This window comes from Leopardus geoffroyi, chromosome C1 (genome assembly GCF_018350155.1).
Source record: "Leopardus geoffroyi isolate Oge1 chromosome C1, O.geoffroyi_Oge1_pat1.0, whole genome shotgun sequence".
NCBI lineage: Eukaryota > Metazoa > Chordata > Mammalia > Carnivora > Felidae > Leopardus > Leopardus geoffroyi.
This window is the reverse complement of record NC_059328.1, coordinates 150,170,226-150,187,659: the sequence shown is the minus strand read 5'-3', so window position 1 is coordinate 150,187,659 and position 17,434 is coordinate 150,170,226. Positions and strand designations below refer to the sequence as shown.

At 39.2% G+C, this 17,434-nt stretch overlaps 1 protein-coding gene across 12 annotated transcripts in view; it reads left to right on the top strand.

The window, feature by feature from the left end:
- RBMS1 (RNA binding motif single stranded interacting protein 1) overlaps positions 1 to 17,434 on the top strand; it is a 219,520-nt gene that overhangs the window by 42,011 nt on the left and 160,075 nt on the right. For 4 of the 12 annotated variants that reach the window (XM_045479971.1, XM_045479972.1, XM_045479973.1 and 1 more), the window contains exon 2: positions 3,591 to 3,683. The exons of the other annotated variants lie outside the window; for them this stretch is intronic. In XM_045479971.1, coding sequence (XP_045335927.1) covers positions 3,591 to 3,683 — 93 coding nt within the window. The remainder of the gene's footprint in view (positions 1 to 3,590; positions 3,684 to 17,434) is intronic. 12 annotated transcript variants of the gene reach the window in all.

The window sequence follows — 17,434 nt, the reverse complement described above, 5'->3', positions numbered from 1 at the left end:
AATGGAAATAAAATTACTACCCACTACAGAGCTAGTAACCTGATAAATAAAGGTTAGCTTTCATTACAGGTGTTCTTACTACGAATGTTACAGCTACTGTTTTACCTTCTCCAGAGTATTTTTCTGAAACCATTAAATTCCACTCCTTTTATATTACCTGGAGGTCTTCACTGTCTCCTGCTTTGTTTGGTCTAGATTTCCTTTTCTTTCATCCATTTCCCAAACATCGTTTTTATATTGGGTAACTTGCTGCACATTAAAAGCTTGGGAAAGGAATTTATACTACATCGCGTGTGCTCTCTTTCTTTTCTTGTCTTGGCTGAATGTTGGATATATCTTCACCATGTGTGTTCACAGTTTTCCTCCCCAAGCTGTAAGTAGTGCCCAGTCACCACTGCTGCTTGCCAGCCTAAGTCCATATGCTGAAGTGTGCAAGTATGTTCCGTTCGCTTTTGTTCAATCTGCAACTATATTTCTCTTCTTCCCTCCTCTCCCTCTTTCTGGTTGTAGTATTTCTTTTGGTTTAACAAATTGTCACAGAAACATTCTTGAAATGATACTGTGCTTCAGGGCACCTGGGTGACCCAGTCAGTGGAGCGGCTGACTTCAGCTCAGGTCATGATCTTGAGGTCCGTGGGTTTGAGCCCCGCCTTCCAGCTCTGTGCTGACAGCTCAGAGCCTGGAGCCTGTTTCAGGTTCTGTGTCTCCCTCTCTCTCTGCCCCTCCCCTGCTCGTGCTCTGTCTCTGTCCCTCTCTCTCAAAAATAAATAAACATTAAAAAAAAGTTTTTTTTTTTAATGCTACTGTGCTTTATGTCCTTTTTGTGACATAATTGTAACTTACGTGAATTTGTTCTCAACAGAGGGAAGGATTGTGACATTTCTACACAAACAAAAATACCGGCTTTCACTGTTTCTTGTAAGTGTCAGCTCAGGTAGAAAAGGCCAACTCTTCAACTGAAGTTAAAATGAAAAATTTGAGGTTTAGTCCATGTCATATACCAGTCTTTATCTCAACCAGAGGATTTACACACTTTGGAATGACAGCTCTGATTAAACATTTGTTGGCATGTACCATGTGGCATTCTAGGAATCAGGATCTCTCTGTACTATAACTTTGTACACCTAAAGAATACTATTCAGGGAAGTCAGAGCTATAGGGGTGGATTGGGTTTATTAACTTTTGAGAATGATTAGAGACAAATATTCGACTGATGGATGTTCACATAACTATTACCTCAAATGTACTGAAAAATCAAATAAACGGGCAACTTTTCCATCTCGCTAGTAATTCTACCTAAAAGGAATTTTAATTCCTCACTTCAGAGTGATATTTTAAAAATGTAAATCTGATGCCATTATACCCCCAGCCCCAAACAGACAATATTGTATGCCTAAAATCTTCGGTGGCTTATAGGTGCCCCAAGAAGAAAGCACAGTCTCTTTCATAGAACCAGGATGCCTTAGAGGAACTGAGGCATCATGTTTCTTCTTCACCAGCTTCCCAGCGTACTGGCCGTCCTTCATTTCCTCATGCTCCCCATCCCCCCGCCTCGGGACCTTCCAGGACATTTCCCCTCTTTCAGAATGCCTTTTCTCCCGTTCTTTGCATGGTTACTTCCTCCTCGGCCTGTGCTTCTCATTATCACAGTTACTTTCCGCTGGAGGGTGTTCCTCATTCCCTGATTTAATTTGGAGCCTCAAAGTTGCCATTTTTCATCGTCTCCTCTTCTTTAACCGTATGACGTTTACCACAGTCTGTAACTGTGTATTTATGTGTGTGTTTCTTCAGGATCCATCTCACAAGTAGATCCTTAGCCCTGTGAAGGGGAAGACAGGGGTTTTGCTTTATTCACAGCTGTATACGCAGTGCCTGGCACGGTGCCTGACAAATAGCAAGCCCTCAATAACTCTGTGCCAAATTGGTAAATACTCACATAAGGTTGCAAGAAATAATTGAAATGGTTTGCATGTGTCTTTGCTTCTTTTCTCTCTCTCTAGTAACTGTAAATATCCCACCTCTCATGTGATTTCCTCAACAAAAACCATTATAATACTATGTTAGTTTGAGTAGCAATGACATTTTTTGAGTTATGAGCTGGGTGCTTCTACGTGCAAAGATAAATATAGCTTCTTCCTTAATGGAACTCATAATATAAGCGGAGAGGTAAACATTTCACTCTTTGGAGGGCAGCCTGCTTGTGTTTTGGAGAGAGGTGGATAGGGTTGGAGAAACTCATAAAAGAGGTGACATTGAAGCTTGTTGAGTTTAGAAGAAGGAGTAGAATTTTGCTAGAGGAAGGTCGGAAGACTGCTCTTGCCAGAAAGACTGAACTGGGCTAAGGCAGAGACGCTTCAGAGTACATGCTGAGGGAAGTTCTGTGTGGCTGGGAGTGGGTGGAAAACGGGCTGGTAATGGAGGAGAATGGCAGGAAATGATCATGGAAGGACTGATTGGGCTTAGACTGTGGATCATTTGAGTGATTTTGCTTAGAGGTTTGGATGCTATTTTATAGGAGATAGAGGCCATGAAATACTTGAAGCATGTGAGTGAGAGCGCGGATCTGTGTTTTAGAAACAAAATGCGGAAGTTCTATCTGAAGACTTTACCAAGAGAGCTGTGTCAATTGAGTGGTAGCAGTGAGTTGCCGAGGGAGTGAGAAGGGACAGAAGAGGGCAGTGATTAATAGCCAAACTTTGCAGAAGTTAGGTGGCTATGGAAAGAGAAATAATGATGGGATCTCTTTTAAAATCTTTCTTTCTTTTTAAAAAAATTATGACACTAATCTGTACTAAATTTGGGAATTTGGAAAGAGGGAATTTGGAATTTAGATTTGGAAAGAGGGAACTTGGAAAATGCAGCACATTATAAAAAAGAAAATAAAGACTACAATATGGTACCTGGAAGAGAAAGCAGAGTCAAGGGAGGATGCTCTTAGGATGGTCAGGGTGAGAGGGGGAACTTCTGGAAAAGATCCAGAAGGATCTTCCCTTATGGAGACCCCTTTGTTTGTTTGTTTGTTTCCATGTCCTTCCTAATTTTATCCATCTAGAAGGTCCACAACCTTCTTGGTCTCAGGGTTTTTGCTTTTATTTTTTCCACTGTCTGGAGTAGTTCCTCTTGCTGTTCCTCCTCTCCTCCTTTTACCTGGCTAAGTTTTACACCTTCGAACTAATAATAGTATTAATAATAAGCATCATAATAATAACAACAGTTGCAGAAACATATGTTGATAACTTGCCACATGCTAGGCACTATGGTCAGTGCTTTCATTTGTTAGGCAATTGAGTCCTTACAAGAGTTCTGTGTGGTGGGTACGATGATGTCCTTCTATAGATGAAGATACTAGAACACCACCAAATTAAGTGACTTGAGCAGGTATAAATATCACTACTTATCACTCCTTCAGGGAAGCCTTCCCCAACAGCTCACATCCCTGACCAAGTTAGGAACACCTGTAATGGGATCTCATAGCTGTTAAGTTCTCCTGGAAGACTTTTATCACATTAGAACTTACTTGATAAATGTGTATCTTTCCTGTTCGACTCTAAGCCCCATGAGGGCATGTTCTGTGTTTGTCTTACTCCTAGTTGTATCGTCCAGTGCTTAGCTTTGTGATCACATGGCGCACAGTATGGTGTTCATTAACCAACCACTTGACACTGAAGACTGCTACTCTTGTGGTAAGTTTCGTTTAAGCCTATAATGTACCGACCTGGTAAAATCACCCAAACTGGAATAGGATCCTTGTTAGCTGGGCTCCATGATAGTCCTGGGGCCTTGAGATATGAGGGCTTTGGGATTTCCTGGGGCTTAGATGCCTCTAGATCAAACTGTATATCTTCTTTTCCAAATCCTCTCAGTTCCCTTTATCCCATGCTGCCATCTTATAATTGATACGATTTTCTAGTCAAATCCTCATGCAAGTCTAGACAACAGGGACTCTAGGCCTGCTAAGGTTGATGTTCAAATTCTCTGAGCAGCTTATTTTAAGGCTTCAAGTTTGCTTTTATTTATTTATTTTTTTTTCTTTTTTTTTTTTTTTCAACGTTTATTTATTTTTGGGACAGAGAGAGACAGAGCATGAACGGGGGAGGAGCAGAGAGAGAGGGAGACACAGAATCGGAAACAGGCTCCAGGCTCCGAGCCATCAGCCCAGAGCCTGACGCGGGGCTCGAACTCCCGGACCGCGAGATCGTGACCTGGCTGAAGTCGGACGCTTAACCGACTGCGCCACCCAGGCGCCCCCTATTTATTTTTTTTTTAAGTTAATTTATTTTGATAGAGAGAGGCAACACAAATGGGGGAGGGTCAGAGAGAGAGAGGAAGAGATAGAGAATTCCAAACAGGGTTTGCACTGCCAATGCAGAGCCCAACGTGGGGCTTGAACTCATGAACTGAGTGATCATTACCTGAGCAGAAGTGGGAAGTTTAACCAATTGAGCCACCCAGGTGTCCCTCAAGTTTGGTTTTATCCAGGTTTTATCCATCTGATTTTCATTGAACTTTTAAGGTTTTACAATTTGAAAAAAAATAGATGGAGATCGTAGAAAGATGATTTTTCAAGGTAATGCTGCATTAAAATTTTCATTTTCATATTTTGTCTGATGGATCGGATTTAAGTAGACTTGCAAATTACCAATAAAGAAACGGATTTCTTTAATACAAAAAAAAAAAAGATAAATTCTTAATTTTTGCATTTCAGTTTAGATGTGGGTTGCACTATACATTCTAGAGTAAATATGGGAGTCCCTCCTTATCCACAGTTTCACTTTCTGCACCATCAGTTACCCACGGTCAACCCTGGTCTGGAAGCAGATGATCCTCCTTCTGACCTATTGTCAGAATGTCAGTAGTAGTCTAATGCTACATCACAATGCTTATGACATTCACCACACCTCTTCTCACCATGTACTGTACATACAGTACAGTAAGATCTTGAGAGTCTATAGTCCCATCACTTTTATTATAGTATGTTATTTTCATTGATCTATTTTATTATTAACTATCGTTGTTAATCTTTTACTGTGCCTGATTTATAAGTTAAACTTCATCATAAGTGAGTGTGTGTTTTTGTGTGTGTGTTTGTGTGTGTGTGTGTGAGAAAAAGAATTTGGTTTGGTACTATCCATGGTTTGAGGCTTCCACTGGGCATCTTGGAACATATCTCCTGTGGATAAGGGGAGACCACTGTATATTTTTGGACCTGTTGCTTATTTATTCTATTTATTGAGAGATAAAAACTATGAAAGCACTGGAAGGTGGACACTCATTAATCTCTGCTATTTTGAGCACAATAACAAACATCCAAAGAGCAAACATTTAAATGAGTTTTGACATAAATAAACTTAAGGATCCTCACTCTTTAAGAGTTAATATATGTCAAGGAAAGAATTCATTTTTTCTAGTTTAGACATTAGTTGAGTGTTTTTGGTTTTTAATTTTTGTTTTTGTTTTTCCCTTGAAAATTGTTCACAGTAAAGGCATTTAAGGCAGGTCAACATGAGTTTCAAAATACTGGCTTGGGAGCTACTTTAGTCTTTATCTTTGTCTTCCTGTTTATTTATAGAATGGAAGAGGAAGACAGCCTTTCCTGCTTTTGCAGTTTCCTAATGATGATATCTCAGCTTGTAATGAATAAATCCAAAGGAGGAAGGCATCTTTATACATCTTCAGAAGAAACCACCACTCCTAAAAGCTGGGGGTCAGGGTTGCTAAGTTCAAGTAGTTAAGTGATTTTCACCATTTCACTTTATTTAAAAATTAATGCAACTTTCTCAAAAATTTCTTAGCCTTAAAATTGGTATTACAAAAAGAATATCAGAGTAGAAAGTATTATAAAAGGATATAAAGATAATTTCTATAAACCTTATTAAAACTAACTCTTTTGGCATTTCATGGTTGGTCCTGATAATTTTGTTATCAGGCATGAAATTAAAGTTAATACAGCCTATGATCTGACTACCCTATTTATAACAATATTTTGCATTTATTCATTCAACACTTACTAAGAGTGCTGAGTGCTAAGGACTCCTAGATGAGTAAGACCTAGTTTGTGCTTTTGGAGAGCCCATAGTCTAAGGGAAAAGGACATAGTTTAATCTTCTCTGAAATTGCCAAAGGCATCATCCAATCCACTGTGAGACCACTCTAGCCTCTGTTGACACCCACCCCTCCCCATGGTCAAAGGAGCCATGCTGCATGCTGCATGTGTTGATCTTTGGGTCTTCAAAATATCAGAAGTTAGTTAGGAATGTCAGGAAGAGTAGGCAAGACTCCTTCATTAATCCATTCACTCATAAGTGTAAATGACATTTGTGGCAGAAACGTCTTGTGCCACATACTAACAATATAAAGATAAAAGCCACATTGATGTCTTCAAGGAGCTTATAGTTTAGTTGGGGGAAAAAACCAAATTAACTTATGTAATTTCCCCAGCCATAGCAGTAAGTGCAATGAGATCAGTAGCCATAGACTTTTATGGACAACAAAGTAGAATCATCTAGAAACAGGCCTATGGATTTAGCAATCCTGTTTCAGTTTCCTCAGGCAGCTGCATTTCTCAGCTTCTTTTGCAGTCAGAGCCCTGTGACTGAGTTGTGGTGAGTGGAATGTGGGCAGGAGTGATGTACACTTCTGTGTACGACAAGTGAAATCCTTCGCTTGCTTTCTTCCCTTTCTAAGATGACCTTGGAGGCTGGATTTAGAAGATGGCAGCATTATCAGATAGAAGGAAGGAGTCTGGCACCTTGAAAGACTGTGCAGTTCACTCACCCACCTATAAACACTGCCCCTCCAAACAATATTGAATTGTAATATAAATGAAAAATAAACTTTTATTGTGTTACGTTCTTAGATTTGAGGTTGTTTTTTATAGCAGTTAATTGTACCGTTTAATGTACTCTCTCTCCACTCTAAGGATATCTGCCCCTAGTAAGCATTAGTTATATGAAGAAGAGAAGGAGGGGGGCGCCTAGGTGGCTCAGTCGGTTAGGTGTCCGACTTCAGCTCAGGTCATGATCTCACGGTTCATGGGTTTGAGCCCCGCGTCAGGCTGTGCTGACAGCTCAGAGCCGGGAGCCTGCTTCGGATTCTGTGTCTCCCTCTCTCTCTGCCCCTCCCCCGCTTAGGCTCTGTCTCTCTCTCTCTGTCTCTCAAAAATAAATATAAAAAAGAAAAAGAAGAGAAGGAGGAGTGTTATAGGTGGATAACAACATAGGGGAAGGAAAAAGCTTGGAGCTTTCAGGAAACAGAAGTTTGGTGTGGCCAGGTGTAGTGGGAGTGGAGAGCAATGTTTAAGGATGGGACTGGAGAGTAAAGGATGGGAATGTACATCAAGGACAGATGACAGAAAGCTTTGTGGGCCAACCTAAGAGAGGAGAACCACCTAGACTTGAGGGACAAGCAGTGTAAGAGCTGAAGGGTGTAATGGAGATATTCAAACAATAAAGAAGAGGAGCTAACCCAGATGTGCTAAATCGTTTAATAATAAAAACACTTTCTCATAATTGAGGTAATTTTTAGTAATGGACATCGTTTTAGTGGGTTTTCCTGCATACATGATCTTCAGAAGTTTGGGATCGTAGACCCCTCTACTGATGCCAACATGGACATGGACGGAACATGAGAAAAGTGAAGGAGTTGGGAATGTGTCACTTGAAGAAGAGGGAACCTGTAAAGGCAATAATCATTATCTTCAAGTGTGGATAGCAGGTGGAAGAGGCATATTCTTGACTGAGTGGTACCAAACGGCTAGTTCAGATAATAGGTAGAAAGGTAGGGAGATTTGGGTTCAGCATAAGGGAGAACTTTCTGTCATAATTGCCTGAACAGCAGTTGTTCAGTCCTAGAGAAGATGGCAATGAGTTTGATGAACCAGAAGGGTTGAAATAGACTGGTGTCACAACTTGGGAGATGCTGTGATACAGATGGTTCAGGTATTGGATGAAACGGGGATTAGAAAACTTTGGATGTCTTTGCTAATAATATTCTCGTATTCTTTGATATTTATCTGAAATTTAAAATCTTATGAAGGCTAACTACTTACATTCACCCTGATTTCAACACCAAGGAAGTGTATAACGTTAAAAAACTTCCAGAGAGAAAACTATACTTGCACAAAGGTGTCTTCACCCAGAGATAACAACTTGGCACTTGATACGTACTTTCTGTTGGGGCTGATGAATAGGCATTTAGTCTGGTTAATATGGCTAAAATGACCTTGCAATGATATCACTGAATAGTATCTCCAACGCAGTGCAGAGTGTCAAACACCAACAAGAAGACAGTAGGGTGAATGAAAAGGCAGATACCATCTTCCTCTGAGATATTGGGGGAAGAAACTTTCCCTTAACTCCCTTACTTGTCAAAGCCAGACAGCCCAGCTGTTCCTCTAAACTGTCAGAATTTCTCTCATCGCTGCCTCCGAACTGAAGGATGGGGATTGATTGGTCTTGCTTACCAGTGTGCACTGGAGCAAGACACAACTTTATTTAAAATACCATTAAGATGCAAACACATTATGGCCCTCTGAACGCTTTCTTTTACAACATGAATTATTTAAATAGCTTCTTAATAATTGCATTGATTTCCACAGTTAAAAGCAGATCAGATTATGGAATCTGCTCAATACCACTTAAATGTGTATAGATGTTGAAGTTGACAAAGACCTTTTAGACACTGATAATTCCCTGCACTAGATTGGAATGCTGGAGATTTAGCATTACCAGTAGTGCTCTGTGATTATTTTTAATAAATCAGGAACACTGTAACAGCAGCCATTTAAGGTCTTCATTCTTATTCCATTTTATTCCAGAGTCATTGCCTGAAAATCTAGTTATGCTAAAAATCTGACCAAAAAGTTTTACATTTATATCGATCAGAAGCTTTGATGTTTCTTGTGCAAAGATCAATATAGTAAACGTGTCTTCACCTGCATGTATTGATGCATATATTTTAAAACTCTATGAATATTTATAGTAATAAAATCCAATAAGATTTCAGTGTCTTAGATGCTTTTGGTACCCTATGAAAGAAGGGTAAGTTTACTAGTTTGCAAAGAAATTATAGGTGAGGCAAAAATTAGATTTTTTCTTCTCTTTGATTCTCTCCTTATTTGGAAGTGTCTGGGAAGAGTGATGTCCATGGTCTCTTAGTCTGCTTCGGTTGCCATAACAAAATACCATAAACTGAGTGGCTTAAAAACCAGTAATTTATTTTCTCACATTTTTGGAGGCTGCTAGTATGAAGTCAGGGTGCCAGCATGGTTAGGTTCTAATGAGAGTTTTTCTCCTGGCTTGCAGATGACTGCTCGCTGTATGCTCACATGGTCTGTCCTTGGTGCATGCGCTTGGAGAGAAGTTACCAGTCCTACTGGATTAGGACCCCATCCTTATAACCTCATTTAACTTTACTTTCGTCCTGAAAACCCCTATCTCCAACTAGGATTACACTGGAATTTGGGGCTTCAACATAATGAATTTTGCATGGGGTATACAATACGGTCCACAGCACACTCGCCATGGGAGTCAGACTGCTTGAGTTGGAATGTGACCTAAGGCAAATTACTTACCCTCTCTGTTTCTTAGTTTGGTGTGTAAACTTAGAATAAAGATGGTAACTATTTATTTTATGGCTTTATCATGTTGAATAGATGAATTAAGATATGCAAAGTACTTCGTGTATGACATCTAGTAAGTGGTTAATAAATGTTAGTTATTACTAAATATCTAATAAGATATTTGTACTCTAATAAGATAAGCTAAGACTTTTGTGATTCTATATATGTGGTAGTCAAGTACTTCATGTTTACATATCCAATGATTACTGGCATTGGGAATTCACAGCATGCTTTAAAAATTTTCCCGCTGTGGAGAATAGAATATGTTTTATTTTATAAAATTCTTACAAAGAAGTGTTTCCCATCAGTGTTGATCTGGTCTCCCTACTCCTCTCCATCCTCCAGCACTACAGAATGTCCGCTCTCCAAAAAGATTTAGGACCTTCTCAGTTTACCACTTAACGATTTCAGGATGACATTGTGTACATTCTACCTGAAAAAGCAAGGGCAGAGTAACTTTCCTAGCAACAGAAAAAGGAATTCTCTACATTTCTCATTTTTCTACTTAGCCCTTGCACGTGCATACACACACACACACACACACACACACACACACACACACACACACAGAACTTTCCTTCTTGTACAATTAAAAATAAAACACATGGTTGTATAACTTATTGCTGTGGAAATCAAGGTACTTCATCCATAATAAGAAATTCAGTAGTCTTTCAGTTCTCCTTATAGGGAATTTGGGGTCAAAGATATCCTCAATTAGTTAGTGTCTGGGAAAGTTAGGTAGAAAACAGTGGACAAATTACCAGTAGCTCTATGGTAAGGTACAGTTCTCTAATTCATTGACCAATATTCTGTTTCCTGTGTTAAATTGAACACTGACTGGAATTTGAATTGAATTAAAAGGGTAGAGAAAGTACACTTAACTGATTCTCAAATAATTATTTTTTCAAGATTTGTAGCACATACTATCAGATAGTCTCCAATCCTTTGTGGCTCTTTCTAAGTCTAAAGGAAGACCTATATTTTCTATAAACATCAATCAAGGTTGTTTCTGTTTGGTAGATAGGATTTAAAAAGGGTGGGGTGGGAGGCGGGAAGAGAAAAAAAGCAAGCAAAAAAATGCCCATGAATGCTCTTAGCTCTCTTCATAGCAGACAGTCTTTTCCTGCCTTCTGAATTCATGTTACATGAGTTGGGCCCATTGCTTACCTCCTATCCCATTTTGAGTACATGAACAAATTATAGATATTTTACACTTATAAACATTTCATCTTAAATAGTCGTACTTATGAGTGAGACTATAAGACTTTCACTCTGATTAGAAACCTAAGAGTCTTTATATCTGAGCTCCTGCCTTTAAAAAAAATGAAATATTTATGTAGTGCAGTGTCTAGCTGCTGTAGGATGTGTAATTTAAGTGATCTATCCCTGCAATACTTTTCAGAGTTGGGATGGCCAGTTCAACTAGAATATTGAATGCCGTAGAAAATAAAATTAGCATGGAGTGGGCATGTACAACTTGCATGTAAACTAAGGTGTATAAAAATTATATTTAAATGTACCGGGATGCACCTATTTATCAAATTATGGGTAAATGGTAAATATAGTATCACGAAATAGTATTGAATAGCATGAATGAATGAATGAATGAATGAATGAATAAGTAAATAAATAAAATTCTTATTCTGGAAAGAAAATGAACATTGACAGCTATCTCCATACTTTAAATTATTAGTTGCAATGGAATCATGGACCCAAATGTAAACCTAGAACCATAAATCTTCTAGAAGACCAAAGAGGATGTGATTGTGATCTCATACTAGGCAAAGATTTCTTGGGCACCACACAAAAAGCACAAATCACAAACTTAAAAAAATGATAAATTGGGCATCATCTATATTAAACATTTCTGCTCACCAAAATACGCCTTTAAGAAAATGAATGGAGGGCGCCTGGGTGGCTCAGTCGATTAAGCGTCTGACTTCAGCTCAGGTCATGATCTCGCGGTTTGTGAGTTTGAGCCCCGCGTCGGGCTCTGTGCTGACAGCTCAGAGCCTGGAAACTGCTTCAGATTCTGTGTCTCCCTCTCTCTCAGTCCCTCCCCTGCTCATGCTCTGTCTCTCTCTTGTGTCTCAATAATAAATAAACATTAAAAAAATTAAAAAGAAAATGAATGGACAAGTACCCACTGGGGCAATATTCACAGCATGTATTCGTATGACAAAAGACTTAAATCCAAAATACATAAAGAATTTTTACAAATGTATGAGACAAAGACAACTCAATTAAAGACTTAAGCAGTTACTGCACAAAAGAAGATATGGGCATGGGCCAATAAGCTCATAAAAGGTGCTCAACATCATTAGACGTCAGGAAAATGCAAATTATAGCCACAATTGGATGCCATTTCACATCCACTAGAAGAGCTAAAAGAAAAAAGACTGGTTGGGAACGCTGAACACTGTGGAGGATGTGGTGCACCTGGAATTCTCAGTCATTGGTGGGAGTAGAAGATGGTCTAACCACATTGGAGAACTGTTCCGCAATTTCTTATAAAGATAAACATACATCTACCATATGACCCAGCAGTTTGACTCTTAGGTATTTACCAATGAGAAATAAAAACATAGGCAGTTTTTATAGCAGTCTTATTTATAAAGCCAAAAATTGGCAACAGTCCAAATGTCCATTAAAAGGAGAATGAATAATCAAATTTCTTTATAATGGAATACTACTCAGCAGTAAAAAAGAATAAACTACTAATTCAAGCAATGGTGATGAATCTCAGAAATGTGCTGCGTGGAAAAGCCTGTCACAAGAAAAAGGCCTTATTGTGTTATTTCATGAAATCCAAATACAGGCAAAACTAATCTATGGTGATGTCAGATAGTGGTTGGAGAAGGAGATTGACAGGAAAGGGGTATGACGTAACTCTCTTAGGGACAGACATGATCTATGTCTTGTTTTGAGTTTTGGTTACACAGCTGCATGCAGTTGTCAACACTCATGAACTAAACATTCAAGATCTGTGTATTTTATTCTATGTTAATTATATCTCAATTAAAAAGATAAGAAGAAACTGTCATCTTCCAAAATGATTGCAGACTGATGAATAGCCTAAGATGGGAGCTTAAAGAATGTGAGAAAATGTTGTATGTGAGATTTCTTGGAAAAAGAAATTGGCTGCCTCCAATGTGCACATATGTGTCTATGCTTTGAGAACCCCTCAAAAGAGTATAAGAGAGGAGGACCTGGAGTGAACAACCTACTAAGGAAATGCAAATGGAAAGCAGTGCTGTTATACCAGCAGATCTAGGGATATCACAGAACAGGCTGTTTTAAAGCAAACAGATTTTGGTGGGGATTAAGTGGGCAGCAGGTGTGGGCTTTGCCAGGAGGAAAGATGGCGACTATTGTGTTTCACCCAGAGAAGACTATGGTAAATGGGGATGCTTCTGAAGATACCTCTGGTGTTCCTTGGCTTAAGAGCCGATTGACTGAAAGATCAATTAGTCAGTTATGTGGAAGGTGGAACTGAGGTAGAAGCATCCGGAAGTTAGGGATGCTGGATTGGTTTTGGTATCAGAATTATACCTTGGACCCAGTTGTGTTTTTTTTTTTTTTTTTTAATTTTTAATGTTTATGTCTGAGAGAGAGACAGAGTGTGAGCGGGGGAGGGGCAGAGAGAGACTGGAGACAAAGAATCCGAAGCAGACTCCAGGCTCTGAGCTGTCAGCACAGAGCCCAACGTGGGGCTCAAACTCATGAACGTTGAGATCATGACCTGAGCAGAAGTCGGACGCTTAACCGACAGAGCCACCCAGGCACCCCCTCTTGGACCCAGTTTCTTCAGGCCAGAAATGTTGGGTTCCTCCTCAGACATGAGGCTGGATCCATGTGCTCAGCCTTCCTGATGAAGAAGGAAAATTCCTTTATGTTGCCAGTTACCGGAAAGCATTGATTCTCCAAAGATTGCCTTCCATCTGCATAAACAATGGGCTTTATATAACTCGATTCCCCTTTAGAGTCCCTTACAGTGATCGCAAAGAGTATTCTTGAGTGCTGAATGCTTTCAATGCTGCTGAGAAGCAAAAAGGACTTGATAGGAAGTCAGAGAGGGCATTGACTTCACAGTAGCTTATCCTTTTCTGTAATGGTAGGAACAGCAGGACCCTAAGGCATTTCTTATTTCTTGTCCAGGTCCCGTCAAAAATCTCAGCTGATCACAGGAGTGAAAGTGGTGGTTCTCTTGCATTTTTTGGAGTCAGCTCTTGAAAACTCTGTCAGAGAAATTTACTTATGTGTCCTTAATCCCTTAAATGGAGAAGTATCTCACAGGGCTTGGTCTGGAACTTGTTTTTAAAAAAACTGTAAAGTATCATTTGCATCCCTTAATAATCAATGCCTGTCATTTTTTTCCTGAATGACAGCAGTATGTACTGCATGTGGTATGGACTGCTCCTTTGTACCTGGAGCCCTCAAAATTTGAATCTTTCCTGTTATATATTATAAGGTACAAAAATGTTGTGAGACACTGTCCAAAAACCCTTGGGAGTTTGACCTAGAGGAAGTGTATTCATGGGATGCCTTTGTTCATGTGGATATAGACATTTCAAGATTCATTTGTCAGCCACAGAATTGGTCATATTTCAACATCTGTTACTCTGGCACATACTGATGGAAAGATGAAGATTCTGTGCAGTGAATACTGGATTGGAGTGTTGGCATTTCTGACAGATCTGGCAATTTTTCAAATTGAGTGAGGCATTAGGGTAGACTTTGCTTTATGGATTATATATCACTTTATTATGGATTATATACCATTCTTGCTAATTGTGCTAAACTCAGAGAGACTGTAAGAGAAATGAGATCAGGCTGTGCTCTGTACCTCTCCCTTCCCAGAATGCCTTTAGAAGGGCTCAGGTGGGAGCCACAAACTATACAAAGAACTAAGCGGGTCGTTGTGGTAAAGTTAAATCAGTGTCACTAAGAATAACCCTAAAAGTCTGGGATGATGGCCTTTAGGATAGTAGCTGCCAATTTGCTATTCTATTTTTATGTAAGTTTTTTCCCCCTTTAACATCACTGTTTCAGGATTCAGTCTAAGTGAATTGGGAACTCTCAAGCAGGTTTTGCCTTGGCCAGCATTTCTTTTGCATTTTAGACTTCTCCACCTATTTTGTTTCATACCATTCATACTGATTTTGTCTATTAAAAATATTTTCCCAACATCATTTCATTGTAGGGAAAGGGAAACAAAGTGGAAACAAGATTAATGTTTAAACTTAGCACTTACCTACTTACATCTCTTAATGACATAAAGTTCTAATCCCATCATTGAAGTAAATATTCATGGTAAAAAGGAAAAGATAAGAAATAGAGTGAGGGCACTCCAGAGATGGACAGCCTGGCTGCTTGACCTCAGTTAACCTGGCCTTTTTTTCTTCATCGTCCTTCAAATTTCAGTTTAAAGGTCTTAGCTGAAGATCCTTTTGCTAAATACATTCATTCTGAATAGTATAAACATGTATGCTAAGTTGTCCAGGAACCCATTACTCTGTTAGCAACTTTTTAATTTTACTTTTTTTTCTTTACTTTTTTCATCAACTTAGTGATGGCAGTAACACCCTCATAGCTATGCCTTATTTAAACATGGGTGAAAGTGGACAGCCAAAATTTTCAAGATATTTCTTTTATTCAGAATAAAAAGTAGAAGTATAAGTTTGGTACTCAAGTATGGAGTGGATAACAGATCAACCCAGAACAACAATAATTTATTCTTTCTCATGATTTGGTGGTGCAGGAATTGGGACAGGGTCAGGGTTGGCCCTTCTACATGTTATCAGCTGGGTGGGGCACTGGGCTGTGTATTCAACTGGGTTCACTCACTCAGCTGCATTTAACTGGTGGCTCGGATGAGCTAGGAAGTTGTGAACATTTCACTTTGAATAGCTAGTGTCTCTTGCTTTGCTCTTATCCTTTCTCTGTCTTGATAGCTTGGCCTTTTCTCACAGGACGGTCGTCTCAAAACCGCTGGACTTCTTAATAGTGGCTAACTCCCAAGAGGAAGAGTGGAAGCTGCCAGGCACAGCGTCACTTCCACCATATTTTGTTGGTCAAAGCCAGTTACATGCCAGCCCACGTTGAAGTTGAAATGAGATAAAGTCCACCCCTTGATGGGTGGAATGGCAGGTGACTACGGGAAGGGAAGGGATTTGTGATGGCTATTCTGAGAATACTTTCTACTCCACCTACCTACCTCAGAGAATGTTTATGAAATTTAAATGAGGAAAAGCATTCAGGGCCATACTTAGGGTATGATAATAAAAGAAGTGTTGAGATACCAAAAAAAGTGAGAAAGAACTCAAATGTATATATATTTATATATGTATACCTACATATACATATCCCTGCCCCACAAGACTTGCATCTCCTTAGAGTATTTCCGGTAGGATATCTAGTTAAGGCATAGAGATAGTTTAAAATAATCCTAATTATTTCCAGAAAGAACAGAACTTTTCTTTTCAGTTCTGTTTGGTTCGGCTGGTTATGTAGAAAGTTTGGATCAGGCTGAACTGTCCTGGCCAAAATATCAGTTCCCTTTAAATTTTTTTTTAATGTTTATTTATTTTTGAGACAGAGAGAGACAGAGCATGAATGGGGGAGGGTCAGAGAGAGGGAGACACAGAATCTGAAGCAGGCTACAGGCTCCAAGCTGTCAGCACAGGGCCTGGCTTGGGGCTCGAACTCATGGACTGTGAGATCATGACCTGAGCCAAAGTTGGATGCTTAACCGACGGAGCCACCCAGGCGCCCCTATCAATTCCCTTTAAATATCTAATATCTAAATATCTAATATCTAAATATCTTTTCTCTAAAAGCTGGGCAATATGGCAGAACAGTAACCACAGGACTCAGGATCGAGTTGGTCCTTTCTGCCCTGCTTCCATCACTTCTGGCCTTCCTTGACAATAGTTTTCTTTATTTTTTGTCAAAGATCTTTTTCATGACTAAAGTAATAAAGATTTGAAGGGATCATTAGTTAATCATCAGATAAAAATAATTCTAGACTGCTGCTGGCCATAAAGTAATTGCCACATTTATCTGATGGTATATAATAGTTTGCTTCTTCATTTTTCAGGGATTTAGTAAATTATAGGTCCTTGCCGTCTAATATGGAAGCCCCTAGCTATGTGTGACATTTTAAAGTTAATTAAAATACAAAATTCAGTTTCTCAGTTAACATTAGCCCTATTGCTAGTGCTCTGTAGCCACCTGTGTCTAGTGGCCACCATATTGGACAGTGAACAGGTAGAACATGTTTATCATAGAATATTTTAATGGAAAACACTATTGTAGACTTTCCTAACTTACGTTGCTATTTTTCTTCTCTTGCTGTCTCCTTCAAAGGCTCTTTCTTTTGTGCTTGTTTGTTTGGGGTGAGCAACAGGGAAAAAGATCAAGCTCGTGTCCAATATGTCTGGTTTTTAGTAGCGTTGATGAAATAGTTGATAACTGGGCGGACTGGAACTATTGACTAGAGTAAGGTTTTTGAAGTACCTTTGAATTTAATTTATATCTATTGCCTGCAGCAGTGATCACAGAGGTGGCTATAGGTGGTGGTAAGTGGACTAAAATCATGTGTTAGCCAAACACTTCTCATGAGCTAGTGACTGCACTTTTCTTATGAGTATTGTTTCATTACTTCTAAAAATTTCGCTTGACTACAAACTCCTTTACTAGGTGAAAATTAGGTCACTATGCTCATATCTAAGACATTTGAAGTAATACGTGCCCTTTTCTCAGTTTAAACAAAAATTCCTAATTCAGGGTATGTTCAGATCTTGATATATACCA